General features: G+C 40.0%; 2 protein-coding genes across 2 annotated transcripts in view; one reads left to right on the plus strand and one right to left on the minus strand.

The window, feature by feature from the left end:
* Positions 1-6,915, plus strand: part of LOC138982131 (shootin-1-like) — a gene marked incomplete in the record, with an annotated part of 36,090 nt that extends 29,175 nt beyond the window's left edge. Inside the window, 1 exon segment of the mRNA XM_070355350.1 lies at positions 1,159-6,915. Coding sequence (XP_070211451.1) covers positions 1,159-1,259 — 101 coding nt within the window.
* LOC138982129 (enolase 4-like) lies at positions 6,483-25,374 on the minus strand. The gene is made up of 13 exons (XM_070355348.1): positions 24,939-25,374; positions 24,469-24,513; positions 23,619-23,702; positions 21,487-21,680; positions 20,532-20,669; positions 19,316-19,487; positions 18,518-18,643; positions 17,950-18,012; positions 17,278-17,442; positions 12,766-12,891; positions 11,859-12,054; positions 10,586-10,653; positions 6,483-8,185 (listed from the first exon to the last, which is right to left on the minus strand). Exons 1-13 carry the CDS (start codon positions 25,092-25,094, stop codon positions 7,937-7,939), a joined length of 1,782 nt encoding a protein of 593 aa, XP_070211449.1. The 5' UTR covers positions 25,095-25,374; the 3' UTR covers positions 6,483-7,936.
* Between the last annotated feature and the right edge of the window lie 87 nt (positions 25,375-25,461).

The following is a 25,461-nucleotide window of genomic DNA, read 5'->3' on the forward strand; positions in this document are numbered from 1 at the left end:
AAAAATGCTTGAAACGAATTCTTTGTAACGAATTTATGCTTATAACGAGCACTTTTTGGATTCCCAAGCATGCATAATGTCTGTAATTTACTCACGCTTATGGCGAAATCTTTAAACTCGTCCCGAGATCGACATATCATATCATTTGCATAACGAACCCCTCTTTTAACAAACACGTTTTCATCGCCCCAGAGCCCCTTTTTTCTCTAAAAGTCACAAGGGTACAAGGATCTGCGTGTGAGGCGAGATCAAAGGCAGGTCCATTGTGATGGCTGGGTGGCCTTCTTTATAGACACTGACCTTCTTCCCAGGGGTCATTGACCCAGTTTTAGCTATGAGAGGTGGTTCCCCTTTCATATGAGAGAGGAAACACTTCCTGCACCCGGGTCAGTGACCGAGTTTAACCTATGGGGAGTTCGGTCTCTTTGATGTCTTGAGAGGAAACTTGGCCAGGGTAGATTGCACCAGAACTGGTGGACACCATGAAATCGGAGATTGATCAGAATGTGCATGTACATGCTTTTACACGACTTTTTAAATTTTACTTCTAAAATTGTGACAGTAAAAAAATCAATCAATTCTCTTAATGCGAATTTCGGTTAAGACGAACTTATTTCCCGATCCCCAGTGATTCGTCTTAAGCGAGTTCGACTGTAGTTAACAAAAGACTCATTCATGAAGCGAGATATGCACAGTGTACAGAAGCATACTAACTGCAAGTAAACATGTGGGAAGACACATCATTTTTGACCTGGCATCTCTTCCCTGTTCTTTCCACCCCTATTTTGTGGGGAAATAGCTCAGTCGGTAGCGCCGCTGGCTTCAAAACAAGTTGTCACTATCGGCGTGAGTTCGATCCCCACGTTCGGTGAGGGATTTATTTCCCAGAGTCAACTTTGTGCTGTCTCTCCTCGGTGTCCGAACACCCCTGTGTGCATGCATGCGCACGATAAAGAACCCAAGTTCACAGCGAAAGTCTCAGGGCTTGGAAACATGAATACACGCATGCAGGAGAAAAAAAAGGGTAGCGCCGTACTGTATGGCAGCTCCCTTTCCCAAGTGAGAAAGCAGCCCGAATTTCCATGAGGGTAACCTCACAGGACAATATGAAATCTTATCCTTATCTTTATCCTTATCCTTTATCCTTATCCTTTACAGTACAACTCCGGACGCCGGACAAGCCAGTGCCTAAACCCAGAGGACCAAAGCAGTTGTCACGTTTGTCCGAGATGGATGAAGCCACCTTTGAGAGCGAGTAGGGAAATACTTCTCTTTTTCATCGCATACATTTTTGAACTCATGTTTTGTGTGCCTCTCAGTGTTTCTTTGATTGTTTTTTTAAATGCACACAGACGTATTTTAGCAATAGAAAGTGAGTTGCAGAAGTGTTTCTGTCTTCAGGTACTCACTGAATGTGATCCTGTTATCATGGTTTGCAAATATTTTGCAGTACAGTGGAACCCCCCTTTTAAGACCCCCCCAATTTAAGACTCCCTCCTATTTAAGACCTGATTTTCTCAGATTTGTTGAGGTCTTAAAAGGGGGGTTCCACTGTATTCTATTTAGAGCATGGAGATGTTATTATTATTCTTTTTTACATTTAGTCAAGTTTTGACTAAATGTTTTAACATAGAGGGGGAATCGAGACGAGGGTCGTGGTGTATGTGTGTGTGTGTGTGTGTGTGTGTGTGTGTGTGTGTGTGTACGTGTCTGTGCGTGTGTGTGTGTAGAGCGATTCAGACTAAACTACTGGACCGATCTTTATGAAATTTTACATGAGAGTTCCTGAGTATGATATCCCCAGACCTTTTTTCATTTTTTCGATAAATGTCTTATGACGTCATATCCGGCTTTTTGTAAAAGTTGAGGCGGCACTGTCACACCCTCATTTTTCAATCAAATTGATTGAAATTTTGGCCAAGCAATCTTCGACGAAGGCCGGACTTCGGTATTGCATTTCAGTTTGGAGGCTTAAAAATTAATTAATGACTTTGGTCATTAAAAATATGATAGACCCTTTTGGAAGTTTAATAATTCACTGTTGACAGACATGGAATTTGTAAATATAGTGAAGAAGGTTATTGTTGATGTAAAGATACAATATGCTTTACCTGTTTATAATGTGGACAATATTGACTTGATTGACGATGATGATCTACAGCTATTGATTGATGATCAGTTGTTTTTTGAGATGTTGTTGATGGAAATAAGAGGTAGATGCATTTCATATTCCTCATATAAAAAAAAGGAAAGTAACAGAAAAGAAAAAGATCTTCTTTCTCAAATATACACTTTGGAAAGTAACTTGACAGAGTATAATATTCAACTTTTAGAGCAAACACGACAGGAGTTAAGTCAAATAAGGCAGAAAAAAGTGGATGGTATGATAATTAGATCCCGTGCGAAGTGGATTGGAGAAGGGGAAAAAAATACAAAATATTTTTGTAATTTGGAGAAAAGACAGTTTGTCCAGAAGTCCATGTGTTTTCTGCAGAAAGATGATGGTGAAATTATTCATGATAATGCTTTAATTGTTAAGGAAGCACAGACTTTTTATGAGGAATTATATACTTCAAGAGAAGCCGAACTGGTAAATCAAGAGATTGATGAAAACCTGGCTCATCCTGTATTAACAGATGCTGAGAGTAAACAATTGGAAGGTAGACTTACTCAATGTGAGCTACTCAAAGCTGTGAAAAAATTAAACAACGACAAAAGCCCAGGATCAGACGGGTACACTGCGGAATTCTTCAAGTTTTTCTATTCTGACTTAGGAAAGTTTATGTTACGGTCTATAAATTGTGGATTTGAGAAAGGAGAAATGTCAGTGACTCAGAGACAGGGCGTTATAGTATGTATTCCAAAGGAAGGGAAAAATAAAACACTTTTGAAAAATTGGAGACCAATTACTCTGTTAAATACGGTCTATAAGATTGCATCAACGTGCATTGCAGAACGGTTTAAACGTGTTTTGCCAAATCTGATTCATGATGATCAAAAAAAAAAAAAATGTACAAAAAGAGAATAAAAAAAAAATTAAAAAAAATATGAAACGATCCAAAATTACTTTTATTTTATTCTTCATCATGTTCTGATTCCAAAAACATATAAATATGTTATATTCGGATTAAAAACAAGCTTTGAAAATTAAAAATATAAAAATTATGATTAAAATTAAATTTCCAAAATCATTTTAAAAACAATTTCATCTTATTCCTTGTCGGTTCCTGATTCCAAAAACATATAGATATGATATGTTTGGATTAAAAACACGCTCAGAAAGTTAAAACGAAGAGAGGTACAGTAAAGCGTGCTATGCAGCACAGCACAACCGCTACCGCGCTGAACAGGCTCGTCACTTTCACTGCCTTTTGCACTAGCGGCGGACTACGGTCATTGTGAAAAAATGCAGTGCGTTCAGTTTGATTCTGTGAGTTCCACAGCTTGACTAAATGTAGTAATTTCGCCTTATGCGACTTGTTTTTTTTTTATAGTAAAGCAGCATCTGTGTTCTCTATTTTGCATACACTGTATCGTGTTTTTGTATTGATGTGTATCTTCCCAAAAATGTAAGGTTTTCTTAGATAATGTATCAGTGAAAGTAGAATTTATCTGCATGAAAAGTGCATTGAAAGTAAAAAAATATCACTAGTGCGATATGAGACTATGAAATAAAGGTGTTAATTGTTTGTAGGTGTAATTGCCTATGTTTTAGTAAGTGTGGGAATAGTGTGAGTTATTTTTGTTTTTTATTCTGTTTCCTTTATTTGCAAGTATTTCTATATAATAAAATAAAAGCAAGTTATGTGGTTGTGCATAGTATGACAGCCTTGGCCGTCTGTGCATCAAGGGGAATAATTCATTGATTTCAGTATTTTGTGCATCAAGGGAGACAATTCATTTTTCAAACACCATCTCAATAACAGCCACATTCATTGTCATTTTTTCCGCAGAAAAAGTAGCTGTTTCTTTGTCACACTTAGCAGCATCTTGCTTTGATTTCATTATCCCCTCCACACATATGAAAGTTTTCATTATATCCACCTTTACTTTCACTTATTTTTCAGAACAAAATAATTGTTTTATGGATAAGTTTCGCAGTGTCCAGCTTTCCTTTCATTATACCCACCACATTTAATAAAAGTTGCTAGTATAGCCTCAAATTGGCCTATTTTGCAGAAAATGTAATAGTTTTCTTGGTATATCGGCAATTTCTAGCAGTCATTTTAATATTCTCACCACAGTCAATGAAAGTTTCAATGATCTTTCTCTATGCGATCCAAATTTGGGTGGGGCAACGGATGGTTGTTCAATTTACGCCAAAGACCTGTATGAAGGGGTATTAGAAATCCATAAGGAGTAAGAAAGATGATACTTAATTTAAGTATGAAATTAGAGTGAGAGGTGCTAACAAACTGCTGAAAATGTACACCTTTACTTGTGTTTCATTTTTGCTGTTGTATAAACTGTCATCTTTGGTTAATCATTGCACATTTTATCTGTAAAATGACTGTCAATATCTTCAAGTCATGAATCAAAGTGTGTGCGGTGAAAGGTTGTGCGTTATGGCCTTCCCTGAGAACTGAACATTGTACAGTGGAACCCTCCTTATAAGACTCCCTTGTTTTAAGACCCGGGTAGCTCAGGTGGTAGAGCACTGGACTTGTGATCAAAATGTCGCTGGTTCAAATCCGGGCCGGTGTCACGATTTCATCTTTCGCCTGTGTACATATTTCCCCCTCGACATATACTCAAGAGTGAAATGTTGTTTCCTGGTAAAATTAAGAAGTGAAATTATTTATGGACGAAAAGCATGTCAGTTTCTTGCATGTGAAGAAAATTGGTGGTAATATTTAATAGATTTCACCCCCAAAATCGAATTCTTCGAAAAAAGCTGATCGGTTACGTCTCTTGAGTAAGAAGGAAAACATTTTAGGATGAATCAAATTTCTAAGTTAAATAAAACAAATTGGTTGCACAAATTTGGCACCATGAATGTAAGGTACACAAGGTCGCTCATCAATACTATCGAAGGGTGTTTTTTTGGTTCAGTGTAGAGTTTATACTAGATGAACGAGGCCGAGAAGCGAAATATCAACACGGCGAAAGATGAAAACGTCACACCGGGCCGGACACAGGTCAACCTTATGTGCAGACCCAGAGACGGTATCCATCTCCCACCCCCGTGTCACCACAGTGGCACGTAAAAGACCTCGGTCATTCTGCCATAAGTGCAGATGGCTGATACCACCTAAACACGCATACACTTGTGTATCTCATCTAAAGTCAGGTTAAAACCCAGGAACATCACCCTAATGGCTTTGCCGTGAGGGTGTAAAACTTGAATTTCTCTCAAGACCATTCCTCCTCCTCCACCCCCTCCCCCCCTCCTTTTATGACCCTAGAATTCGAGATTTCTGTAAATAAATACATTTCGGCCTTAGGTATAAATGAGTTTATGATAAAGCGAAAGCAACCTGCAAGTGAGCCGTTTCTAAAACGGCTTATCGCTATTCAGTTGGCGTTCTATTCCATTCGATCTACATTTCCGAGAACAACAGACAACAGAAGTTGAAGCAGAAGTTTTTATGCCAAAACCTTTACCTATGTTGATTTATCAGTCCAGTAAAAATGAACTTGACTGATCAAAAGGCTTGTGTTTCATTGATTATCCCCTTTTAGCATGATGGGGGATAATTGTGTTGCATGGTTGGTATGTCTTGTCATAACATCTGTAAATTTGTTGGGTGGTCTTAACAAGGGGGTTCAAATCAAATCAAATTAACTTTATTATCACACATGGAGAAATTGCAGTGAGATAATATAGTTAATTTGATTTGATTTGAACCCCCTTGTTAAGACTTCCCGGGTTTCATTGTATGTTCCCGTGATCATGCAGGCCTTCTTTTTCTGAACAATGTTTCTGATCATGAATATGAATCTATATGTGAAGAAAGAGAAAGGAAAAGAGTCCATGTGAGAGTGGAATTCTGAAGAATACATGAGGTGCTCATCATTTCACATGTACTAATTAACTTACTGGTATGACATCATTTTTTTTAATGAAATGTCATTTGTGATATATAATACACAGAAAATAGAGAAAACAGAGACACTTTCAGAAGATAGCGTATTGTCAGCAATGAAAATGAATCTCAGCTTTTGTTGTTATGAGCGATTGGCTTTTGTTGTTGTAATACCAATCGGCATTCAGCATCGCTCTTGTCAAAAATAGGTTAAACATTAACCAACAGAAAAAACAAACAAGAAAGGCATTACATACTACTGATATGCGGTTGATGGTGGGAGATATGAACAGAACCTGATGCAAAATCTGAAAAGTTGCATCGAAAAACAATTAGTGTTGGTTTATTTAGTTGTGATTAAGTGTTGATTGTTTTCTGCAAACTTTTTTCTTGTATAGTACTCAGCGCAAAAAAAACAAGCCACACTAATGCACTCTGTTGCAAGTTATTTGTTCGATCATTTTCAAACTGTTGCAAAATATGAGCCGGAAAAGGTATCTCAAAACGAAAAACAGATTTGTGCAGGATATTTTACCGGCAGTCGAATAAAGGAAATTTATGTCACAAAGGAGAGGGTAGGACCTTGCCTTTGTTTGGTAGCAGACGAACTTTCTGTTGCGGGCATAGGAAGTACTATAGTCGAATAAATGTTTGTTTTGTATGTGTTGTCTCTTTGCTTCTTATTTGAGAACAGTGTGCGCGAGTGAAGTTAGTTTCTTTTGCCGGGTACTGCACGCAAATTAATGGATAGTAATTTTTTATGAGACATGTACAAACGTTAAAGCCGCAGTGTTTTTTTGCACGGTCTATTATCAAAACCTTTGAAAGAGCCTTTTTTATATTTTTTTTATACCAACTGTGTTTTTAATAAACCAAATGAAAAAATAGAGCTTCAAATTAAACTGTTAGTTCTTTAAACTCTGTGTGTGTGTGTGTGTGTGTGTGTGCATTAGCATCAGTGTTCATTTGTGTGTGATCAAAATACAACTACAGTTTCAACATTTTCAAAATATCACTCAGCCTGCTGATAAAATAAACTGCAAATGTTTATGTACAGTTTATTCTGACAATCTTTACCAACATTTTTTTTTTTTAACATTTTACAGCAACTCACATCAATAATAAACATGAAAAGAGGCATATGACAGCTTCTCCTCTTCTTATTTTATGCTTTAATATTATTTTTCTAAAGCCTATGCCAAAATTCCATTTTGTTTTAAGTGTGAACACTGAATTTGTTCCTATCAAACAAGGAAGACATCAAACCACAATTCTCTGCTGGTCTTGTTGCTCCATTATTTGTCAGAAACATAAATTTAATGCAAAAGTTTCATGTTGCTTTCAATGTTAACACTGACATTTTGATCAAACAAAAAAGAGGTCACATCATAGTTCTCCTTTGAATTTGGTGCTCAAATATTGTGAAAAGCTGAAGAGTTACGTCCAAATTCAACTTTACTTTCAATGTTAACATTGACATTTTCTGATCAAATGAAACACATGTGCTACCACAACCCTCCTTCGGTCTTAAGCTTTACTGTTTTACCTGTAATTTTTCCGTAAAGATCTTGATTATTTCTTCTTTTCTTTTATGTTTCACCACAACCCTTCTTTGGTTTTGATACTTCAGTTTTCCTCTAATTTTTCTGCAAACATTATTGACTTCTTTTCTTTCACATTCCACCACAACCCTCCTTAGTTATTAACACCCCATTGTTTGTCCTCTCACTTGTCTGCAAAGAACTGATGAAAATGTTTCTTCTTTCCTTTCATAGGCCACTTCTTTGTTCTTGATACTCCACTTTTCCTCTTATTTTTCCATGGATTTTTAAAATTCTATACACTACCACAACTCTCCCTTGGTCTTATTACCCCACTGTTTGTCCTCTCACTTGTCTGCAAAGCACGGTTTATTTCTTCTTTCCTCTCTCCTTGCCCTCCTCTTTCCTGGGGGAGATGGTGGGAGAGATGGCCGCGCCTAGCTCCCCCTCCTCATTATCTGGCAGTGCAATGTGTTTGAACTCGTGGTCAACTTGAGGTGCGAGCTTGCCACTCGCCTCCAGCTCGCTCTCTATCTGCAGCAGGCGGTTGTACTTGCTCACACGCTCGCCACGGTTGGGTGCCCCCATCTGGATGAATCTCACATTCATCCCCACCGCCTGCATGAACGAGAGAAAAAGGAATGAATATACAGTGGAATCATCACGGTTCAGCGCCCCTATCTGGATGAATCGCACATTCATCCCCACCGCCTATGTGCAAGAGAAAAAGGGAATAATATTACTGTGGAACTCCCCTTTTGAGTTTCTGTCCCCCAATTTAACACTCGAGCTCCTTCCCTTTCAAGACCCTGTTTTCTCAGACTTTCTGTTCATAACCTCTGTAAATGAACCCCCCTACGATTCCCTCTAAGACCCTGTTTTCTCAGACTTTCTGTTCATAACCTCTGTAAATGAACACCCCTACGATTCCCTCTAAGACCCTGTTTTCTCAGACTATCTGTTCATAACCTCTGTAAATGAACCCCCCTACGATTCCCTCTAAGACCCTGTTTTCTCAGACTTTCTGTTCATAACCTCTGTAAATGAACCCCCCTACGATTCCCTCTAAGAGCCTGTTTTCTCAGACTATCTGTTCATAACCTCTGTAAATGAACCCCCCTACGATTCCCTCTAAGACCCTGTTTTCTCAGACTTTCTGTTCATAACCTCTGTAAATGAACCCCCCTACGATTCCCTCTAAGACCCTGTTTTCTCAGACTTTCTGTTCATAACCTCTGTAAATGAACCCCCCTACGATTCCCTCTAAGACCCTGTTTTCTCAGACTTTCTGTTCATAACCTCTGTAAATGAACCCCCCTACGATTCCCTCTAAGACCCTGTTTTCTCAGACTTTCTGTTCATAACCTCTGTAAATGAACCCCCCTACGCTAAGACCCTGTTTTCTCAGACTATCTGTTCATAACCTCTGTAAATGAACCCCCCTACGATTCCCTCTAAGACCCTGTTTTCTCAGACTATCTGTTCATAACATCTGTAAATGAACCCCCCTACGATTCCCTCTAAGACCCTGTTTTCTCAGACTATCTGTTCATAACATCTGTAAATGAACCCCCCTACGATTCCCTCTAAGACCCTGTTTTCTCAGACTATCTGTTCATAACCTCTGTAAATGAACCCCCCTACGATTCCCTCTAAGACCCTGTTTTCTCAGACTTTCTGTTCATAACATCTGTAAATGAACCCCCCTACGATTCCCTCTAAGACCCTGTTTTCTCAGACTTTCTGTTCATAACCTCTGTAAATGAACACCCCTACGATTCCCTCTAAGACCCTGTTTTCTCAGACTATCTGTTCATAACCTCTGTAAATGAACCCCCCTACGATTCCCTCTAAGACCCTGTTTTCTCAGACTTTCTGTTCATAACCTCTGTAAATGCATGAACCCCCCTCTAAGACCCTGTTTTCTCAGACTTTCTGTTCATAACCTCTGTAAATGAACCCCCTACGATTCCCTCTAAGACCCTGTTTTCTCAGACTTTCTGTTCATAACCTCTGTAAATGAACCCCCCTACGATTCCCTCTAAGACCCTGTTTTCTCAGACTTTCTGTTCATAACCTCTGTAAATGAACCCCCTACGATTCCCTCTAAGACCCTGTTTTCTCAGACTTTCTGTTCATAACCTCTGTAAATGAACCCCCCTACGATTCCCTCTAAGACCCTGTTTTCTCAGACTTTCTGTTCATAACCTCTGTAAATGAACCCCCCTACGATTCCCTCTAAGACCCTGTTTTCTCAGACTTTCTGTTCATAACCTCTGTAAATGAACCCCCCTACGATTCCCTCCAAGACCCTGTTTTCTCAGACTTTCTGTTCATAACCTGTAAATGAACCCCCCTACGATTCCCTCTAAGACCCTGTTTTCTCAGACTTTCTGTTCATAACCTCTGTAAATGAACCCCCCTACGATTTCCTCTAAGACCCTGTTTTCTCAGATTTTGTGAGGTAACTTTTCTTTCGTTTTGTTTTTGAAGACATACTCTTTCCACAGGACTGTAAAAGAAGGGAGCCCTCAATTTAAGACTTTCACAAATCTGAAAAATGTAGGTCTTAAAAGAGAGAGAGTTTTTAAACTGTGGTCAATTTACTGACACGTACTCTGAAGAGAAAGTCTCGGAAAATCAGGTTTTAATATAGAGATAAGTCTTAAAATGGATTGTCTTTAAGAAAACGTTTCAGTGCATTGATAATTAAACATCACTGCTTCATTTTTTACAGCTTGTAAAAAGAAAGCATGGCTGGTCATCTCCTGAACAATTCTGACACAAATACAGTGGACCCCCCCCCCCCTTTTAAGACCCCCCAATTTAAGACCCTCTTTTCTCAGACTTTCTGTTCATAGCCTTTGTAAATTTACCCCCATTTAAAAAACTCCCTCCTTTTTAAGACCTAATTTTCTCAGATTTTTGGAGGTCTTAATAGGGGGATGCGTACTGTACCATGAAAAAATACACACAAAATTCACAGAAAAAATAAAAATAAAAATACTGTATACTCACGAGATCAGCAAGAAAATCATCCTGGGTTTCACCAGCACGAGCAGTGAGGATTACCTGGTTTCCAGCATCTAGGGAAAGAACAAAACAACCATCACCTATATCTGCAGTTATTACAACAAAGGTAAAGGTAAAGGTATACATGTATTCCCATTATAGTTATGAGACGGTAGGGCGGATGGTGGCGAGACAGGTGAAAGGTGGGGGAATGTTTACAGTGCTGTGTGCAGTACCCGCCAATTTTTAGCTCGGGCACCGTCATGGCTGACGTGCCTCAGTTCCATACCAAACACTGCACCCTCATTCAAGGAAACTGCACCACACTGTTCTAGACATCTATCCTCACCTACAAGGCAGACTGATACAGACAAGTGTAAGATTACACCAACCCTAGCGGCTAAGGCAAAGGCCAAAGCCAAATGCTCGTCTCAAAACTAATATGAATCGTTGGGGAGCGAGATCTTTTTTCAGGATATATTAATGTCCTACAGGCATATATTATACATATTGTTGGCCTCTTAAGGACAGGAATGGGGTTATATGCTAAATGGAAGCGAGATGTTCGAGATCTCAACTTTTCAAGGGCCCGCTTTTCGAGGGAGGTGCCCATCTAATCTCCATCCCAGCCTTAACCCTCCCCGGCTCTAAACAGTACCAGGTACCCTTTTCAAGCTGGGTTGACTGGAGAGCACTTAGAAAAATTGAGTAATTTTATTTGCCCTGAGTGGGGGTCGATTCCCGACTGCCAGCGTGAGACTGCAAGCGCTCTAACCATTATGCGACTCCGGCAAAAAACACAGCATTATAAAAGGGTTGTTTGACAAACGAAATCCTGAAGAATCTTAATTATGTTTGTATTGTGCATGGCCACCACAATATTCCTGATCATTTTGAGCCTTTAATGACTCTCACTCTAACAACCATCTCTCCTAAAAAATATTTTGTTAAAAAGCAACGTATCCAATATTTTGTGTATCTTCATCAAAAGAGGTCGCGCGATAGCAAGCACACTTTCACAGTCACAGATCAAGGTTTTACTACTGACAACCTCAACCAGAGACATGTTCCCAGTGATCAGGGCCGAGATGTACGAGAAAGTTATAATCAACCGGGTGGTAGCCAGCCGCGGTGTTGGATTGGTTGAAATTGAGTTTTGTTGTGATTTCAACGAATCAGACCCGCGGTTTGTTCTCTCCTGTTTGGGTGGCACCACTTTCGGTTTGTTCACCTCAGGCCTGATGACAACAGAAAAGGAAACTGCTGGATGGACTCTCACCTTCCATTTTCTTGACACAGGCGCACAGGTCTGAGACATGTGTGAGGTTTTCAAAGGCAAGAACGCTTGCTCCCGACATGATCGGATCTGGAAGGGTTGCATCCTTCAGTAAACTTGCGCGGGGGTAGATTCTGTTTCCGCCAACAAAACATCGCTCTGTGATTCGATCACACAGTCGCATCCACTGGTTTTTTTCCTAAAAATAACACCAACAGAGTTGCACACAAATGTTAACGCATGGTTTCACGAAAGAGGAACTTGGATTTCTAGTGAGTACTTGGGCCACCTGATCCTCTTTTCCTGGCAATAACCTGATGAATATGATTCTGCCAATTTGAGATATAGTTACTGTTCACGAAACAAATAAACAAATATCAGCAGACTTTTGTATCATATATCTTTACAGGGTTAGAGTTTGAACGCCACATTTTATACTTTCCAAAACTGACGGCACCAATTGCTGAAAGGTACATAAAAGAAATAAGTGTTCTTTTAGAACGTTAGCAATATATCTGTACAATGGAACCCCCCTTTTACAACCCCCCAATTGAAGACTTCCTCCTTTGACCCTCATTTTTCACATTTTCTGTTCTTGGCCTCTGTAAATTTACCTCCATTTTAGGACTCCCTCCTTTTTAAGACCTGATTTTCTTAGATTCTTGAAGGCCGAAAGAAGGGGGTTCCACTATATTGGATTTCTTTAGTTTTTGTTTGTTTGTTTTTTGTTGCCATTGTTTCCTTTTATTTATTTATTTTTTTTCAACATGGTTTTATTTCTTTTTGGTACATGACAACAACATCAGACATCAACATCAAATAACATCAGAAAATACAAGACTATGCTATATGCATCTTCAAAAATAAGAAGGAAAAAAATAAAAAAAAAAACAGGATTTCTTTGTTGTACCTGTTTCCTCAAGGGGTCAATGATGACCATGATAGCTGGATAACGACTCATCAGCTCCACCCAGAAGTCAACGATGTCATCTCCTGACTTCGGTTGCCCAGTAGTCACCTCGTACTTCCCCTTCTCCTGAAGGAACATAAGCAAACAACTGATGAGCACTCTGCAGACGGGAAAACGGTGTTTTAGGGTATGGAATAAAGGTTATTAACTGACATACGGTTCCCATTAACCACAAGTTTCCAGAATTTTACACATTTTTATTTTGAAAATACAGTACATGGAAAGGAATATTCAACTAGCAAAAGACAATCAACTATCTAAAATAGACTTTTTTTTTTCTTCTGTCTTGTTTGCATTTCAACAAATTCAACACACTGATGTGAAAGTTTCCAAAACCACATCTGGTTTTATCACTTAAAGGAAAATAACTGATGACAAAACATAATCTTGATAAAATGGTTCTCTCTTATAAAAAAAAACGTGAGATTAGTTAGGGATACATGTACTTAGATAAAACCATCTAGCAGATCATCTCTCTCCTTGGAAAAACGTGTCTTGTAAATTATTTTTGTTACAACATGTGAAGGTTGCCCTTAATTGAACCCAAAGTTGACTCCGCGAAGAATTAAAAAAGTCTTTTACTGAAAAAAGAGTGCCAAGCTTCATGCAGCCAGCTTCATGGAGTCAACTTGGCCCAATCAGGCTTTACCGAATTCAACTTTGTTTTAGATACATGAATGCCCCGTTAAATTACAGTACATGTACTAAGCTCAGGTAAATGGAGAAAGAACATCAGAGATGTGGTGCACATTACTCGCATGCAATGAAAGTCTGCCTCAGCCAAGACAGCTACTACAGTGAAATGATTGTTCTTTAAAGACACCTATCTTACCATGCATATAAAGGATTGAGTATGCCACCACAGATGTGTCCAGGTTTTTACATTGGATAGGACCATCCGTCTGCTTGGACACATACCAAACATCAACATCCTCAATGCTTTTGACGGGCGCAGTGGCCTGGTGGTAAGACGCCGGCCTCCCAAGCAGGAGGTCGTGGGTTCGAATCCCGGCCGCTGCCGCCTGGTGGGTTAAGGGTGGAGATTTTTCCGATCTCCCAGGTCAACAAATGAGCAGACCTGCTATAGTGCCTTATCCCCCTTCGTGTGTACACACAAGCACAAGACCAAGTGCGCATGAAAAAGATCCTGTAATCCATGTCAGAGTTCGGTGGGTTATAGAAACACAAAAATACCCAGCATGCTTCCTCCGAAAGCGACATATGGCTGCCTAAAAGGTGGGGTAAAAATGGTCATACACATAAAAATCCACTCGTGCAAAAAACACCAGTGAACGTGGGAGTTTCAGCCCATGAACGCAGAAGAAGAAGAATGCTTTTTGTGCAGCGTGGGAATTTCTGATGAAATATTCAATAATTTGACACTAGTGTCAGTTTAAATATGAATTCATCTAAAACTTCCCACTCTGCACAGACAGCATTCAGGCTGGAAATATTTGGAATGAGTCCAAGTGAAGGGTTGGTCTTATCTAATTAAAATCCTGGACACGTCTGTGATGGTCACGTACACAATGGTCTAGGCTCAGGAAGGAAGGTATGTGTACCTTTAACGCTAATAGGTGCATGTTCATACACATGCAGAGAGAAACATTGCTCTGTATGTAAATTAACTTGCAGGTGTTATCAGTGCAATTACCTGGCCCTTTGCTCATAACATGATACATAAAATGTCCATCTCACAGATGCTGAATTTATACTTTATGGCAACTTTTACAGCTAGCACATGAACTTAATTAGAGTCTCCAATTAAAACATTTTTGGGGGACATTTAACAAACAAACAAACAAACAAGCAAACAAACAAACAAAAGCAATGAAAAATCAAACAAACACACACACAAACAAGCAAATAAAGAGTGCTAGCAATAATAGCTCTATAAGTCTTGAAAAACAAATGTGGTGTGATACTAGCAACTTCTAGACCTTTAATTCAGTAAGGCGTCTGAAGAAAGTTTCACAATTGTGATCCACACTGACTGACTAATTACCTAGCACATTGTTTTGTCTTCTATACAAGAGACTATTTGGAACATTGCTCTGGCTGCATGGTCATGCATATACCATACATGACGTAAAATTGTTGACAACTTAATTACTTCAAGGTGAGGATAATGTTTTACGATGATTATAGGCTAATTATTTTTATCCCACATACGTGCGACATACCACTCATGTCTTAACAATATCGTTCACTCCACAGTGCATGTGAAGAGGTCGTGTGTGGCAGGGACCTGATTTTCCACTGCCCGTGATACCGAGTCACTGAGACAAACGTCATTCTTTGAACACTTGGAAGAATTTTAAGAACGTTCACGTCACGAATGCTTTCTAGAGGGACGTCTCTTTGCTTTGAAGTCAAAGATTACATGAGGCTTTCGGAGAGATCCAGGTTCCTTTTTGAAGCTTCTTCAATCTGGGCGCTTTCACTGAGGGACGTTTGGAGCAATAGACACGCAAGTACAGTATGTAGGATAAACAGAATACTACATGGCTTCCTATGTGATACCTGAGTTTTACACTCGTTGTGTTTTCAAATATTAAAAAGCTCGCTTTCGCTTGCAGTTCAATATTTAAAAGCAAGACTCATGTAAACCTGGTATCACATAGGAAGCCATGTAGTATTCTCTATGTATCGTTGGTGTTGCACACACTAGCCATCTACAGTCTGGAATCGAGTTTAAAAGGCTCTGTCCTTCCATAGACCATTTATCCTGGACCGCCAACTAGCTCTCTCTCCGCTCTTTCTCTCTATTACGAGGTAGCGGCCTCTCGCATTTAGGAACCTACGCTTACAAGCCTTTCAGAAATCAGGGGGACGTGATATCCGGTGTCGATTGCAAACATGGACGAAGTTGCCGAGGTAAGTTCTGAAAATGCTAAAATAAACTCAGCAAAAGTGCATATGGAACATGTTTTTTGATGAGTTTTGTTAAGTTTAGTTTGGAGTTTTGGAAAATCCAGTTCATTGTCACCTCCCATTGTCACAAATAACTGGAGCGTGCTTTCTTTTCACTGTCTTCAAATCGCTGGCCTTTCAAACCGGAAGCGACGCGCCCCTGAAAGTCGTAACCTCGAAGGGTCACGTGACGAGTTGGCGGTCCAGGCTATTTGGTCTATGGTCCTTCCTGTGAAAACGGTTCTGATCACCATCTCAGATCTGGCCATGAGGCTTTTTGCATGAGAAAAGAACATCCCTAAACTTGGATGACACATGACCACAAATCAACATCCGACTAATTCTTGAGCAGAATGAAAATGTTTTATCAGTAAATTTTACAGATTAAAACTGTGACTAGTGCCTGTTAACAAAATAATTCATCCAAAACTTCCCACTCTGCACAGAAATCAGCCAGGCTGTTGAATGTTGGTGTATGTCCAAGTGGCAATTTGGCCTAATATAGTTGTAAAAGCTTGGCCAAAACTGAGATGGGTATTATCTATAGTCAAATTGTTTTCACATGGGAAAGAATTATGTCTTTACATATGCAGTTTATTGTGTGCACAACGTGTGACAAATATGTGCAAGCAACATTCATACGCACATCACTGTTCTGGGTTTCTGGCTGAAGCTTGATGATCAGTACAGTGTGCAAATAGATATGAAATGCTTCATGTTTAGAAAGTAGCAGAGTATTCTGAAGTAGTTTACCTCCCTTGAAGATGCTTTACTCTTCTAAATCCACAAAAAATGTTCCGTAAAAAATGGAGTAATCAGGTTTCACTGCAGTTAAACATTTTGTTTACATTTTTCATGAACATTTTTTTTGAGTCTCAGGTGATGTGATTGTCACCTGTATAAGACTTAAACATCTTTTCATGATTTCACTACTGAAGGGATCGAAGCCAGGGTGTTCAGCCATGATCATCAGTGATTCAGTTATTTGCTACAAATGTCTACATATTGGTTCCTGCACAGATGATTGTTAGGTTGGAAAGTTGAGTAAAATTTATGAAAATGATCAAATGGAGATATTGTTATGAAAACAAATCAACACACACACACACGCACACACTCAGGCACACACACACACACACACACACACACACACACACACACACACACACACACACACACACACACACACACCACAAAGGCATTCAAACTCTCTAATTTTCACTCTTTTCAAGAAAAAAAACCCAACAAAAGTCAAAATCAAGAACATCCAATTCTCCCTTTCAAAGTGTTGCATCTCTTCAAATTCTGCTTCTTTTTGTCGCTTGATTATCTCTACAAAAAAATGTATCAGATAAAGTGGAACCCCACTTTTAAGATCTGAACAAATCCAAGAAATCGGGTCTTAAAAAAAGGCGGGAGCCTTAAAATGAAGGAAAATGTACAGACCTTCATCTGAAAAATGTGGGTCTGAACAGGGGTTTGAAAATACATTTAGGGTCTAAAAAGGAGGTTCCACTGTATCATGCAAAATATACTCACAAAATCAAACATCTCGTGCGCAGCGGCATTGATGGCAATGTGCATGTCTTCACCAGGTGTCAGGTTGGCGGCAGTAATTGCCTCCACCAGGAGGTCCAGACCTTGCTCCGGTTTGTCAAACACCGGGCAGAGTGCCCCTGTCTCGCACACTGAGCGGGCAGCTGCCTGAAAATACACACTGATGTTCGTGAGCTGAGCTGAGCTGACAGCTGCCTCGAAAAACACACAGAGATGTAGGTGAGAAATTGACCCATGTCTCGCGTACTTCACAGACAGTCACCTGAAAATACACAGAGGCATTGGTGGGTCACTGACCCATGTCTCAAACACTCAGTAGGCAGCTGCCAGAAAATACACAGAAATGTTCGTGAGCTTAGCTGGCAGCTCCTTGAAAATACACAGAGACTATAGTGAGACAGTGCTTGAGTTTGTCAAACACGTACAAGCACAGTGCCCCTGTCCTAGACACTCTGAAGGCAGCTGCCTGAAAATACACTGAAATGTTTGTGAGAAAGTGCCCCTGTCTTGCACACTGATCTGGCAGCTTCCTGAAAATACACAGAGACTATGGTGAGACTTCGATTCAGTTTGTCAAGCAACAGGCAGTGAGCGCCCTTATCTAAGACACTGTGCACACTTTTACGGAATGTTAGAAACAGAATCGTAACTTACCCCTCCCTTGACACTCAGGGTCTTCTCCACATAATTGTAGATTCCCGTGATGTAGTCCAAACTCTTGAAAAAAAGAAAAACAAAATCAAATCAAAACTAAAATTGAATGAACAGTTTCAAGATTCATTTTACTCAGCGGCTTGTTGATTTTAGAAACAACTCAATGCTGAAGCCTTGCACTCAGTGTTTTTTTTATGTTTTGCTATTTACTTTTTATTAGCAAAACTGTCAAAATGTACTTTATATTCATAACAACTGCATGAATCATGAACACGAAACAGAGAGAAAGGGAGAGAGCAGAGAGAGAGAAAAAGAGAGAGAGATGAGAAGAAACTGAGTGTGGCAGAGAGAGAGAGATGAGAAGAAACTGAGAGAGAGAGAGAGAGAGAGAGAGAGAGAGAGATAGATAAAACAGACTGACAGACTGACAGAGAGAAAATCACACAGACAATCACACAGAAAAAAAGAGTGTCAGAGACATGCAGACAGAGACAAAGACAAAAAGACCATTCCGAACAAACAAACATGAACATAAACCAACGTACCAACCAGCCAGCCAAACACATACCTGTGTGTAGGAGAGACCAGGACTGGGGATAATCATAAACTCCTTAATGCAGTTATGCTTCCCTGCTGCTGCCTTGCCGCTCTGCATGATCGGAACCATGGGCAGAGGCATTCGCAGCTGAGTTGCCTGATAAAGGAACAGAGAGCACACCACCAGTGACTATCACTCTTTAGGACAAGCATTAAACATGTGAAAGTGTTGATACGGCCAACATGTTGTGCACCATTTCGACAGAAAAGCAAAACACAAGGTAAAAATTTGTACAAAAAACAAAAAACAAAAAAACAAATTGTGTTTCATTTTAATTTTTTTTATGTTAATTTTGTGTGCGTCTTTTTTCTTCAGTGTAATTCCCGTGTCTCTGATGAGACATTCTTTTTTGAGGGGATACAGCACATTTTAAAGTTAACATTAATCCCTTTACAACGGGTCCATGCAATGGCTTTGTGGATAAGACGTTGGCCTCCCATGCGGAAGGTTGCATGTTCAAATCCTGGCCACTAGGTGGAGATTTTTCCAATCTCCCAGGTCAACTTCTGTGCATGCCTGCTAGTGCATTATACTCCTCCATGTGTACAGGCAGGCACAAGACCAAGTATATACGCACAGCAGATAGCCTGTAATCCATGTCACAGTGGGTTATAGAAACATGAAAACACCTGGCACGCATCCTCCGAAAATGGAGTAAGGCTGCCTAAAAAGAGTCATACATGTGAAAACCAACTTGTGCAAAAAGGTGAGTGTACATTGGAGTTGCAGCCCATGAACGCACAAGAAGAAGAAAAAAAATCTCTTTACCTCAGGGTTGTAGAGGTTGGCGATGTGTTGATACACTGGCAGTTCCAAGGATTTGGCACCGGCCACACACACAGCCTGACTGACGGCGCTCACCAACTCTGCTCCCTGCACGAATACCTCACGCGGCTCCTCTGGTATCACCACAGCGCTGCCTGACTTGCCCCCCTTGCCTCTGAGAAAAGACAGAACAAACATTTGACAAGAGGCAGTGGAACCCCCCTTATAAGACCCTCAAAAATCGGAGAAAATCAGGTCTTACAAAGAAGGGAATCTTCAACTGGGGGTAAGTTTACAGAGGTTATGAACAGAACATTTGAAAAAGTAATTGGGTCTTATGGTCAAACCTGCCCTTGCTACCACCGCTCGAAAGTGACCTACTGCCCACGACAACCACTCCCAAGGATCTCAGACGAGTTTTTCTTCTATATAATTCACCTTTCCATAGCGACCATCTGTTCATTACGGCCACTTGTGACTGGTCCCTCGAGGTAAACCAAGTGCATGAAACGCTTGAATCACCTTCGGAGGCAAAGCCAGTCAAACAGAAGTGAGTTTGAGCTAAATAAATAGCCCTATAAAAACTGCTATATATGAATGCAAAGGTTTGCCAGAGCATACCAGGTGACAACAGCAGCCAGCTAGACCCTACCACAAACAGCTCTCTACATCTCATGGGTGTGCTGTCATGCCGAGGTACCAGAAACGTACGAACTATAGAGCTACTATTAATTGCTTAAAGGCATATGTACGCGATCCCGTGTTTACAAAGTGTAGTTTGCCCATAATCGATGTCAAACGCACCATAAGACCATATAATGACGATATGTCACCATGCGCGGACCATAATACATGCATTACAGCTTGTTCTAGCCTCTGAAAAAGTGAGGATGTCAACAAAGCCGCGGTGTTAGCTCCCTTGCATCAACGTTACATGTGTTGCCAAATCTATAAATAGGACGATCCAGATCAAAATGAAAATTAACATATCTCAACATTGAAGGGGTCCTAGACCACAATATTTTGCAGGGAACTTAATTTAGCATGTCTCCAGCTGTTGGTAAAGCAATTAGCGTGTATAGTCATCGAGTACATATGCCTTTAAAGCTCAAGGCAGGGAGACAACTCCATCAATGCAGAGCTGCTGCTGTGAAAGGGAGACATGCTTCACCCTGTCACACATGTAACAAATAAGATTTATGGTAGCAAAAAGCCTCACTTGGCAGAATTCCTTTCCTTTCCTTTCTTCTCTTTGGGTGAGACGGACACTGGGGGCTTCACTTCCTCAACTGGCGCCTCAACTTCCTCCAACTGTTTTCTGGCGTATTCCTCCTCCTTGATCATCTGCATGTACAGACTAACACAACCACAGCCTTTACTTTATATGGTAAAGTAGTGCTCTGTTCGTAATGAAACACGTACGTTATCTGCATGTACAGACTAACACAACCACAAGATTTACTTTATTTGGTAAAGTAGTGCTCGGTTGGTAATGAAACAGGTACGTCATCTGCATGTACAAACTAACACAACCACAGCCTTTACTTTATATGGTAAAGTAGTGCTCTGTTCGTAATGAAACACGTACGTTATCTGCATGTACAGACTAACACAACCACAAGATTTACTTTATTTGGTAAAGTAGTGCTCGGTTGGTAATGAAACAGGTACGTCATCTGCATGTACAAACTAACACAACCACAACCTTTACTTTATTTGGCTATGTAGTGCTCTGTTTGTAAAGGAACACTGCCGTAAAATGTCTTGTGATGCACTATTCTTCTGCCGTCACTAAACCAAACTGAATGAACATTTTGTTCAACATGTACGTAAGACTTGATGAAGAAACGTCATGGTACAGAGCAGCTAAGGCAGTCAACTTTATTTCCTGACTAAAACCAATGCTTTGAAGGGTAATGATGAGAATACAGTACAATGGGATACAGGGTAATAAAAAACATATTAATACTAAATTTTGGTGCCAACTTTCCTGTATATTCTACTTCTTTTATGATGAAGTTGAGTAGAAAAAAGAACACACCCACTCATGCACGCACCCACGCACTCATGCCTGCAAACACAGTCACATATGCGCTCACACCCACCCACCATCTACACACACACACACACACACACACACACACACACACACACACACACACACACAAACTTACCCTATGAGAGCGTCTATCTCCATCTGCTGGTTGGGTTTCATGCCTTTAAGCTTCGTGGAGATTTCGTCCCCAATGTAGCTGATGGCCATCTTGACAGACTCAGCCTTGCGCTGGTCATCTGCCTCACGTTCCTCCAGTTTGGCATTGTCCATCAGGTGGGAGTTAGGGGAGGGGCTCACACAGGTACTGTACACCTGTTTTGAGGGGAAACATTAGTATTTTTGGCTCACGTAAGTGTAGCCTATGCGATCGTAACTTTGTCTGTCTGTGCGTGCGTATGTGCGTATGTGTGTGCGTGCGTGCGTGTGTATGTCTGTGGTAGAAACTCTAACATTTGAAGACGTCACATTACATTGACGTCACATTATGACGTAAGAGGGTTAGACGTCACGCGAAGGAAGTACTGAAAGTCTCGGTCATTATTATTTTGAGCGGGCCGAGACTAGTTGGCAGTCGTGTCCCTGTAAGTAGGCTACATGCAGACAGACAGATCTAGATCTAGTGTCTCGCTTTCTTGCACAGTTTCACCTATGCTCTGTGTGTGTGTGTGTGTGTGTACGTGTGTGTGTGTGTGTGTGTGTGTGTGTGTGTGTGTGTGTATGTGTGACGGAGTGATTGAGTTTGTGTTACTGTTTGTCGATTTCTTACGTGAGCCTTGATGGCTTCGCCTCTTGTTCTGTTTACCACCCTGAAGAAGTCAACGACTGTCTGACGAAAATTTGATGAAGAATTTACCCAAACTGGTTGCTGTTGTGTTTTGGTTTTGTTTTGATGGGAAACATTATAAGATGTTTTGGTGGCTTGTTGACAGACCAGCTTTTTTTGTTGGTCCAAGGGGACCATATCGTCTTTTGTTTTAGGCCTAAAAATAAATAGGTGTGGTTACGGTAACCCGACCTACCCTATTTTTAGGGGCCGACCCTATAACTTTTTATTACATTTGTCACAACAACAACAAAAAACGAGTGCAAAAAACGCAATGAAAGCGAAAGCGCCCGAGTCGCACACTTATTTCCCTGTCAAGTAGGTTTAATTTGTACACATTAGAAAAAAAAGTTTAAAAAAAAGTGATTGCCTACCTACCTACCCTATTTTTTTTGGCTATGTTACCGTAACCACACCTATTTTTTTTTTTGGCCTTATCGACCAAGGCCGAAGGCCGCGGTTGATAAATATGAGACAAAAGGCGATATGCTCCCCGAGGACCAACAACAAAGTACTGGTCTGACAACAAGCTACCAAACATCGTTTTTGTCATCATTTTGGTTGTGCAACAAAATGCACAATAACCCACAGGGAGACGAATTTTTAGAATCCAACTCCGGGCCACAAAGCATTGTCACAGTAGCACGAGATAACACGTCAAACTTGTATGTGACGTCAAACGTAGCTTGTTGACGCTTTTCTTCCAGTCTGAAAATGTACAGAGCTGCGATCATACCTGTGAAATCAGGAAGTGTTGAGCATATTTCTTTTCTTTTAAGTGTTTATGACTTTTCGTTGTAGATTTTGCGATTACAGAGATAAGTTGCAAATTGACCATGAGTCGCCGCGGTAATTATCAACATTGATTGGGTCTTTGAGAGTGAATGCTTACAATCGTTGTCCTCGGAAACACAAATCCAAAGCCACGATGGTTCCACACATCAAACAATCAGCCTGATTGGCTTTTACTTTGACAATCCACGTTTCACATGAAAGCTCAAACCCATTCACCACCTCAAGTTATTGCATGGGGAACATGAGATTTATTTACCAGGTGTTTGTGAATGAAAACTCGTGAAAATAATGACAATATTGTATACATTATCAGGTATAACAAGGAAATGAAATATTATGAAGAATGTTGGTGAAAATCAAACAGGCTCCAATTTGGGTATGTTTCTTGCAGTTTCTCTATTTGGTGTGTGTGCCTGTTTGTGTGTAAGTGTGTGTTTGTGTGTAACTGTGTGTCTTTTCTTTTAGCATCATTCTCTTTTTTTTGAAAATGGTACTTCTTTAAAAAAAAAACCTTTTTGTTTTTAAATTATTCACCTCTGAAGACAATCATTAGTACATGTACTAATGATGCAATATATATGTAAATGCCTAACTAACGCATTAGTTACACATTTATGAAGTTTTCGTCTTACCCGTTCAGTATTCTTGATCTTGCAGTAGACTTGAGTCTGAATGGTAGGATGACCTCTTCCATTCAATACCTGGCGAGCTGTTAGCTGTTTGGGGGAAAAAAGAAAACATTGGTATGATTACCAGTTGTGAAGTGTAGTTTCCTTCTTTTGCTAATCTCATTTACCTCATAAGGCCTAAAAAAAAAAAAGGTGTGGTTACGGTAACCCGACCTACCCTGTTTTTAGGGGCCGATCCTATAACTTTTTATTACATTTGTCAACAACAACAAAAACAAAACAAAAAACCAGTGCAAAAAACGCAATGAAAGCGAAAGCGCCCGAGTCGCACACTTATTTCCCTGTCAAGTAGGTTTAATTTGTACACATTAGAAAAAAAAGTTTAAAAAAAAAAAAGTGATTGCCTACCTACCTACCCTATTTTTTTTGGCTATGTTACCGTAACCACACCTATTTTTTTTGTGGCCTAACTGGGTTTTAAGTATTAATGCAGTTAACACATTCAGGTTCACATATACACACCCCCCCCCCCACACACACACACACCCACTACAATTGCTCAGTTGCATTGAAAGCACATAATTCACTAAGTTTATGCTGAACTTTTATATTTTCTTTATAGAGTTCCCCCTCAATGGACGAAGGCCGGATGAAAAAATCATATGTTTGGATTGCTTATTCTGTCACCGTAATAAAATAAAGTTCAATTCAATCCCATTCAAATCAATTCTATTCAAATCAATTCCATTCAAATCAATTCAATTCTCTCTCTCTCTCTCTCTCTCTCTCTCTCTCTCTCTCTCTCTCTCTCTCTCTCTCTCTCTCTCTCTCTCTCTCTCTCTCTTAGTCTTACCTTTGTGATCAATGGAGGTTTTATAAACTTCTCAAAATAGTTTGCCTGTGAACAGAAAGGTTGCAAAGATTAACTGAATGTATAATTGATTGTTTTCATAATAAGCCATATGGAGTATAAAATCATAAAATCAAAGACATACAGGAAGCACACACATTCGAAAAGAAACACATGAGAACACACATCCACACATCCACACACACGCATTCATGCACACACAAATGCATGTACACATGCACACACACACACGCAACCACACACACACACACACACACACATGTATTCACACACACACACAAACACACACACACACACACACACATACACACACACACAAACAAACACACACACACACACAAACACACACACATATACACACACATACATACACATACACACACACACACACACACACACACACACACACACACACACACACACATACACACACATATAATTTAAAAACTCACCAAATGTCCATACACATCTTCAGGGTTGTCAAAGAACATGGAATTGAGAATCTCTTCCATCTTCTGAGGTACGCCATTTTCCTGGTAGTATGCAACAGCCTTTTCCTTCAATTCGTACTTCTCTTTTGCTTCTTTGTAATTAGAACTGACAGACATTGTGAACGTGCTATGCTGAACTACGAATTAATATGGAACACACTGTGACTTTGTTTAGCTTCAGCAAAAATGTCGTCTGCTTCGGAATTAGATACCTAAAACACTGTCGATGCCTGGAAGAACTTATAAGCAGTAAATTCCTGTTACATCTTACATAGCAAATGCAGTATGTGGTCGAAAGACCCAGCAATACAAAAGATCATGTGAAGTAAGTTCGAGTCAAAAACAGAAAGTTGAACAGAGCGTTTTCCGGAAGTGTGTCGTTGTCAGGGAAATGGAACGGTGGGACATTGTCGTGTTCATTTTGCGTCATAGCATTCCTCTTGTCATAATAAAAGTTAAATTTGCTTTTTATTATGAATCAAAA

The sequence above is a fragment of the Littorina saxatilis genome, linkage group LG12, assembly GCF_037325665.1.
Source record: "Littorina saxatilis isolate snail1 linkage group LG12, US_GU_Lsax_2.0, whole genome shotgun sequence".
NCBI classification, from domain to species: domain Eukaryota; kingdom Metazoa; phylum Mollusca; class Gastropoda; order Littorinimorpha; family Littorinidae; genus Littorina; species Littorina saxatilis.

What these genes read in the sequence shown, in the direction of transcription:
- LOC138982129 (XM_070355348.1), bottom strand. Translation starts at nt 25,094, where the DNA reads ATGTCTGTCAGTTCTAATTACAAAGAAGCAAAAGAGAAGTACGAATTG. An exon ending in AAGATGTGTATGGACATTTG is followed by an intron (nt 24,514 to 24,938) that starts GTGAGTTTTTAA and finishes TTCTGTTCACAG; the next exon opens with GCAAACTATTTTGAGAAGTT. An exon ending in CCAACCTCTACAACCCTGAG is followed by an intron (nt 18,644 to 19,315) that starts GTAAAGAGATTT and finishes TTCCTTTATCAG; the next exon opens with GCAACTCAGCTGCGAATGCC.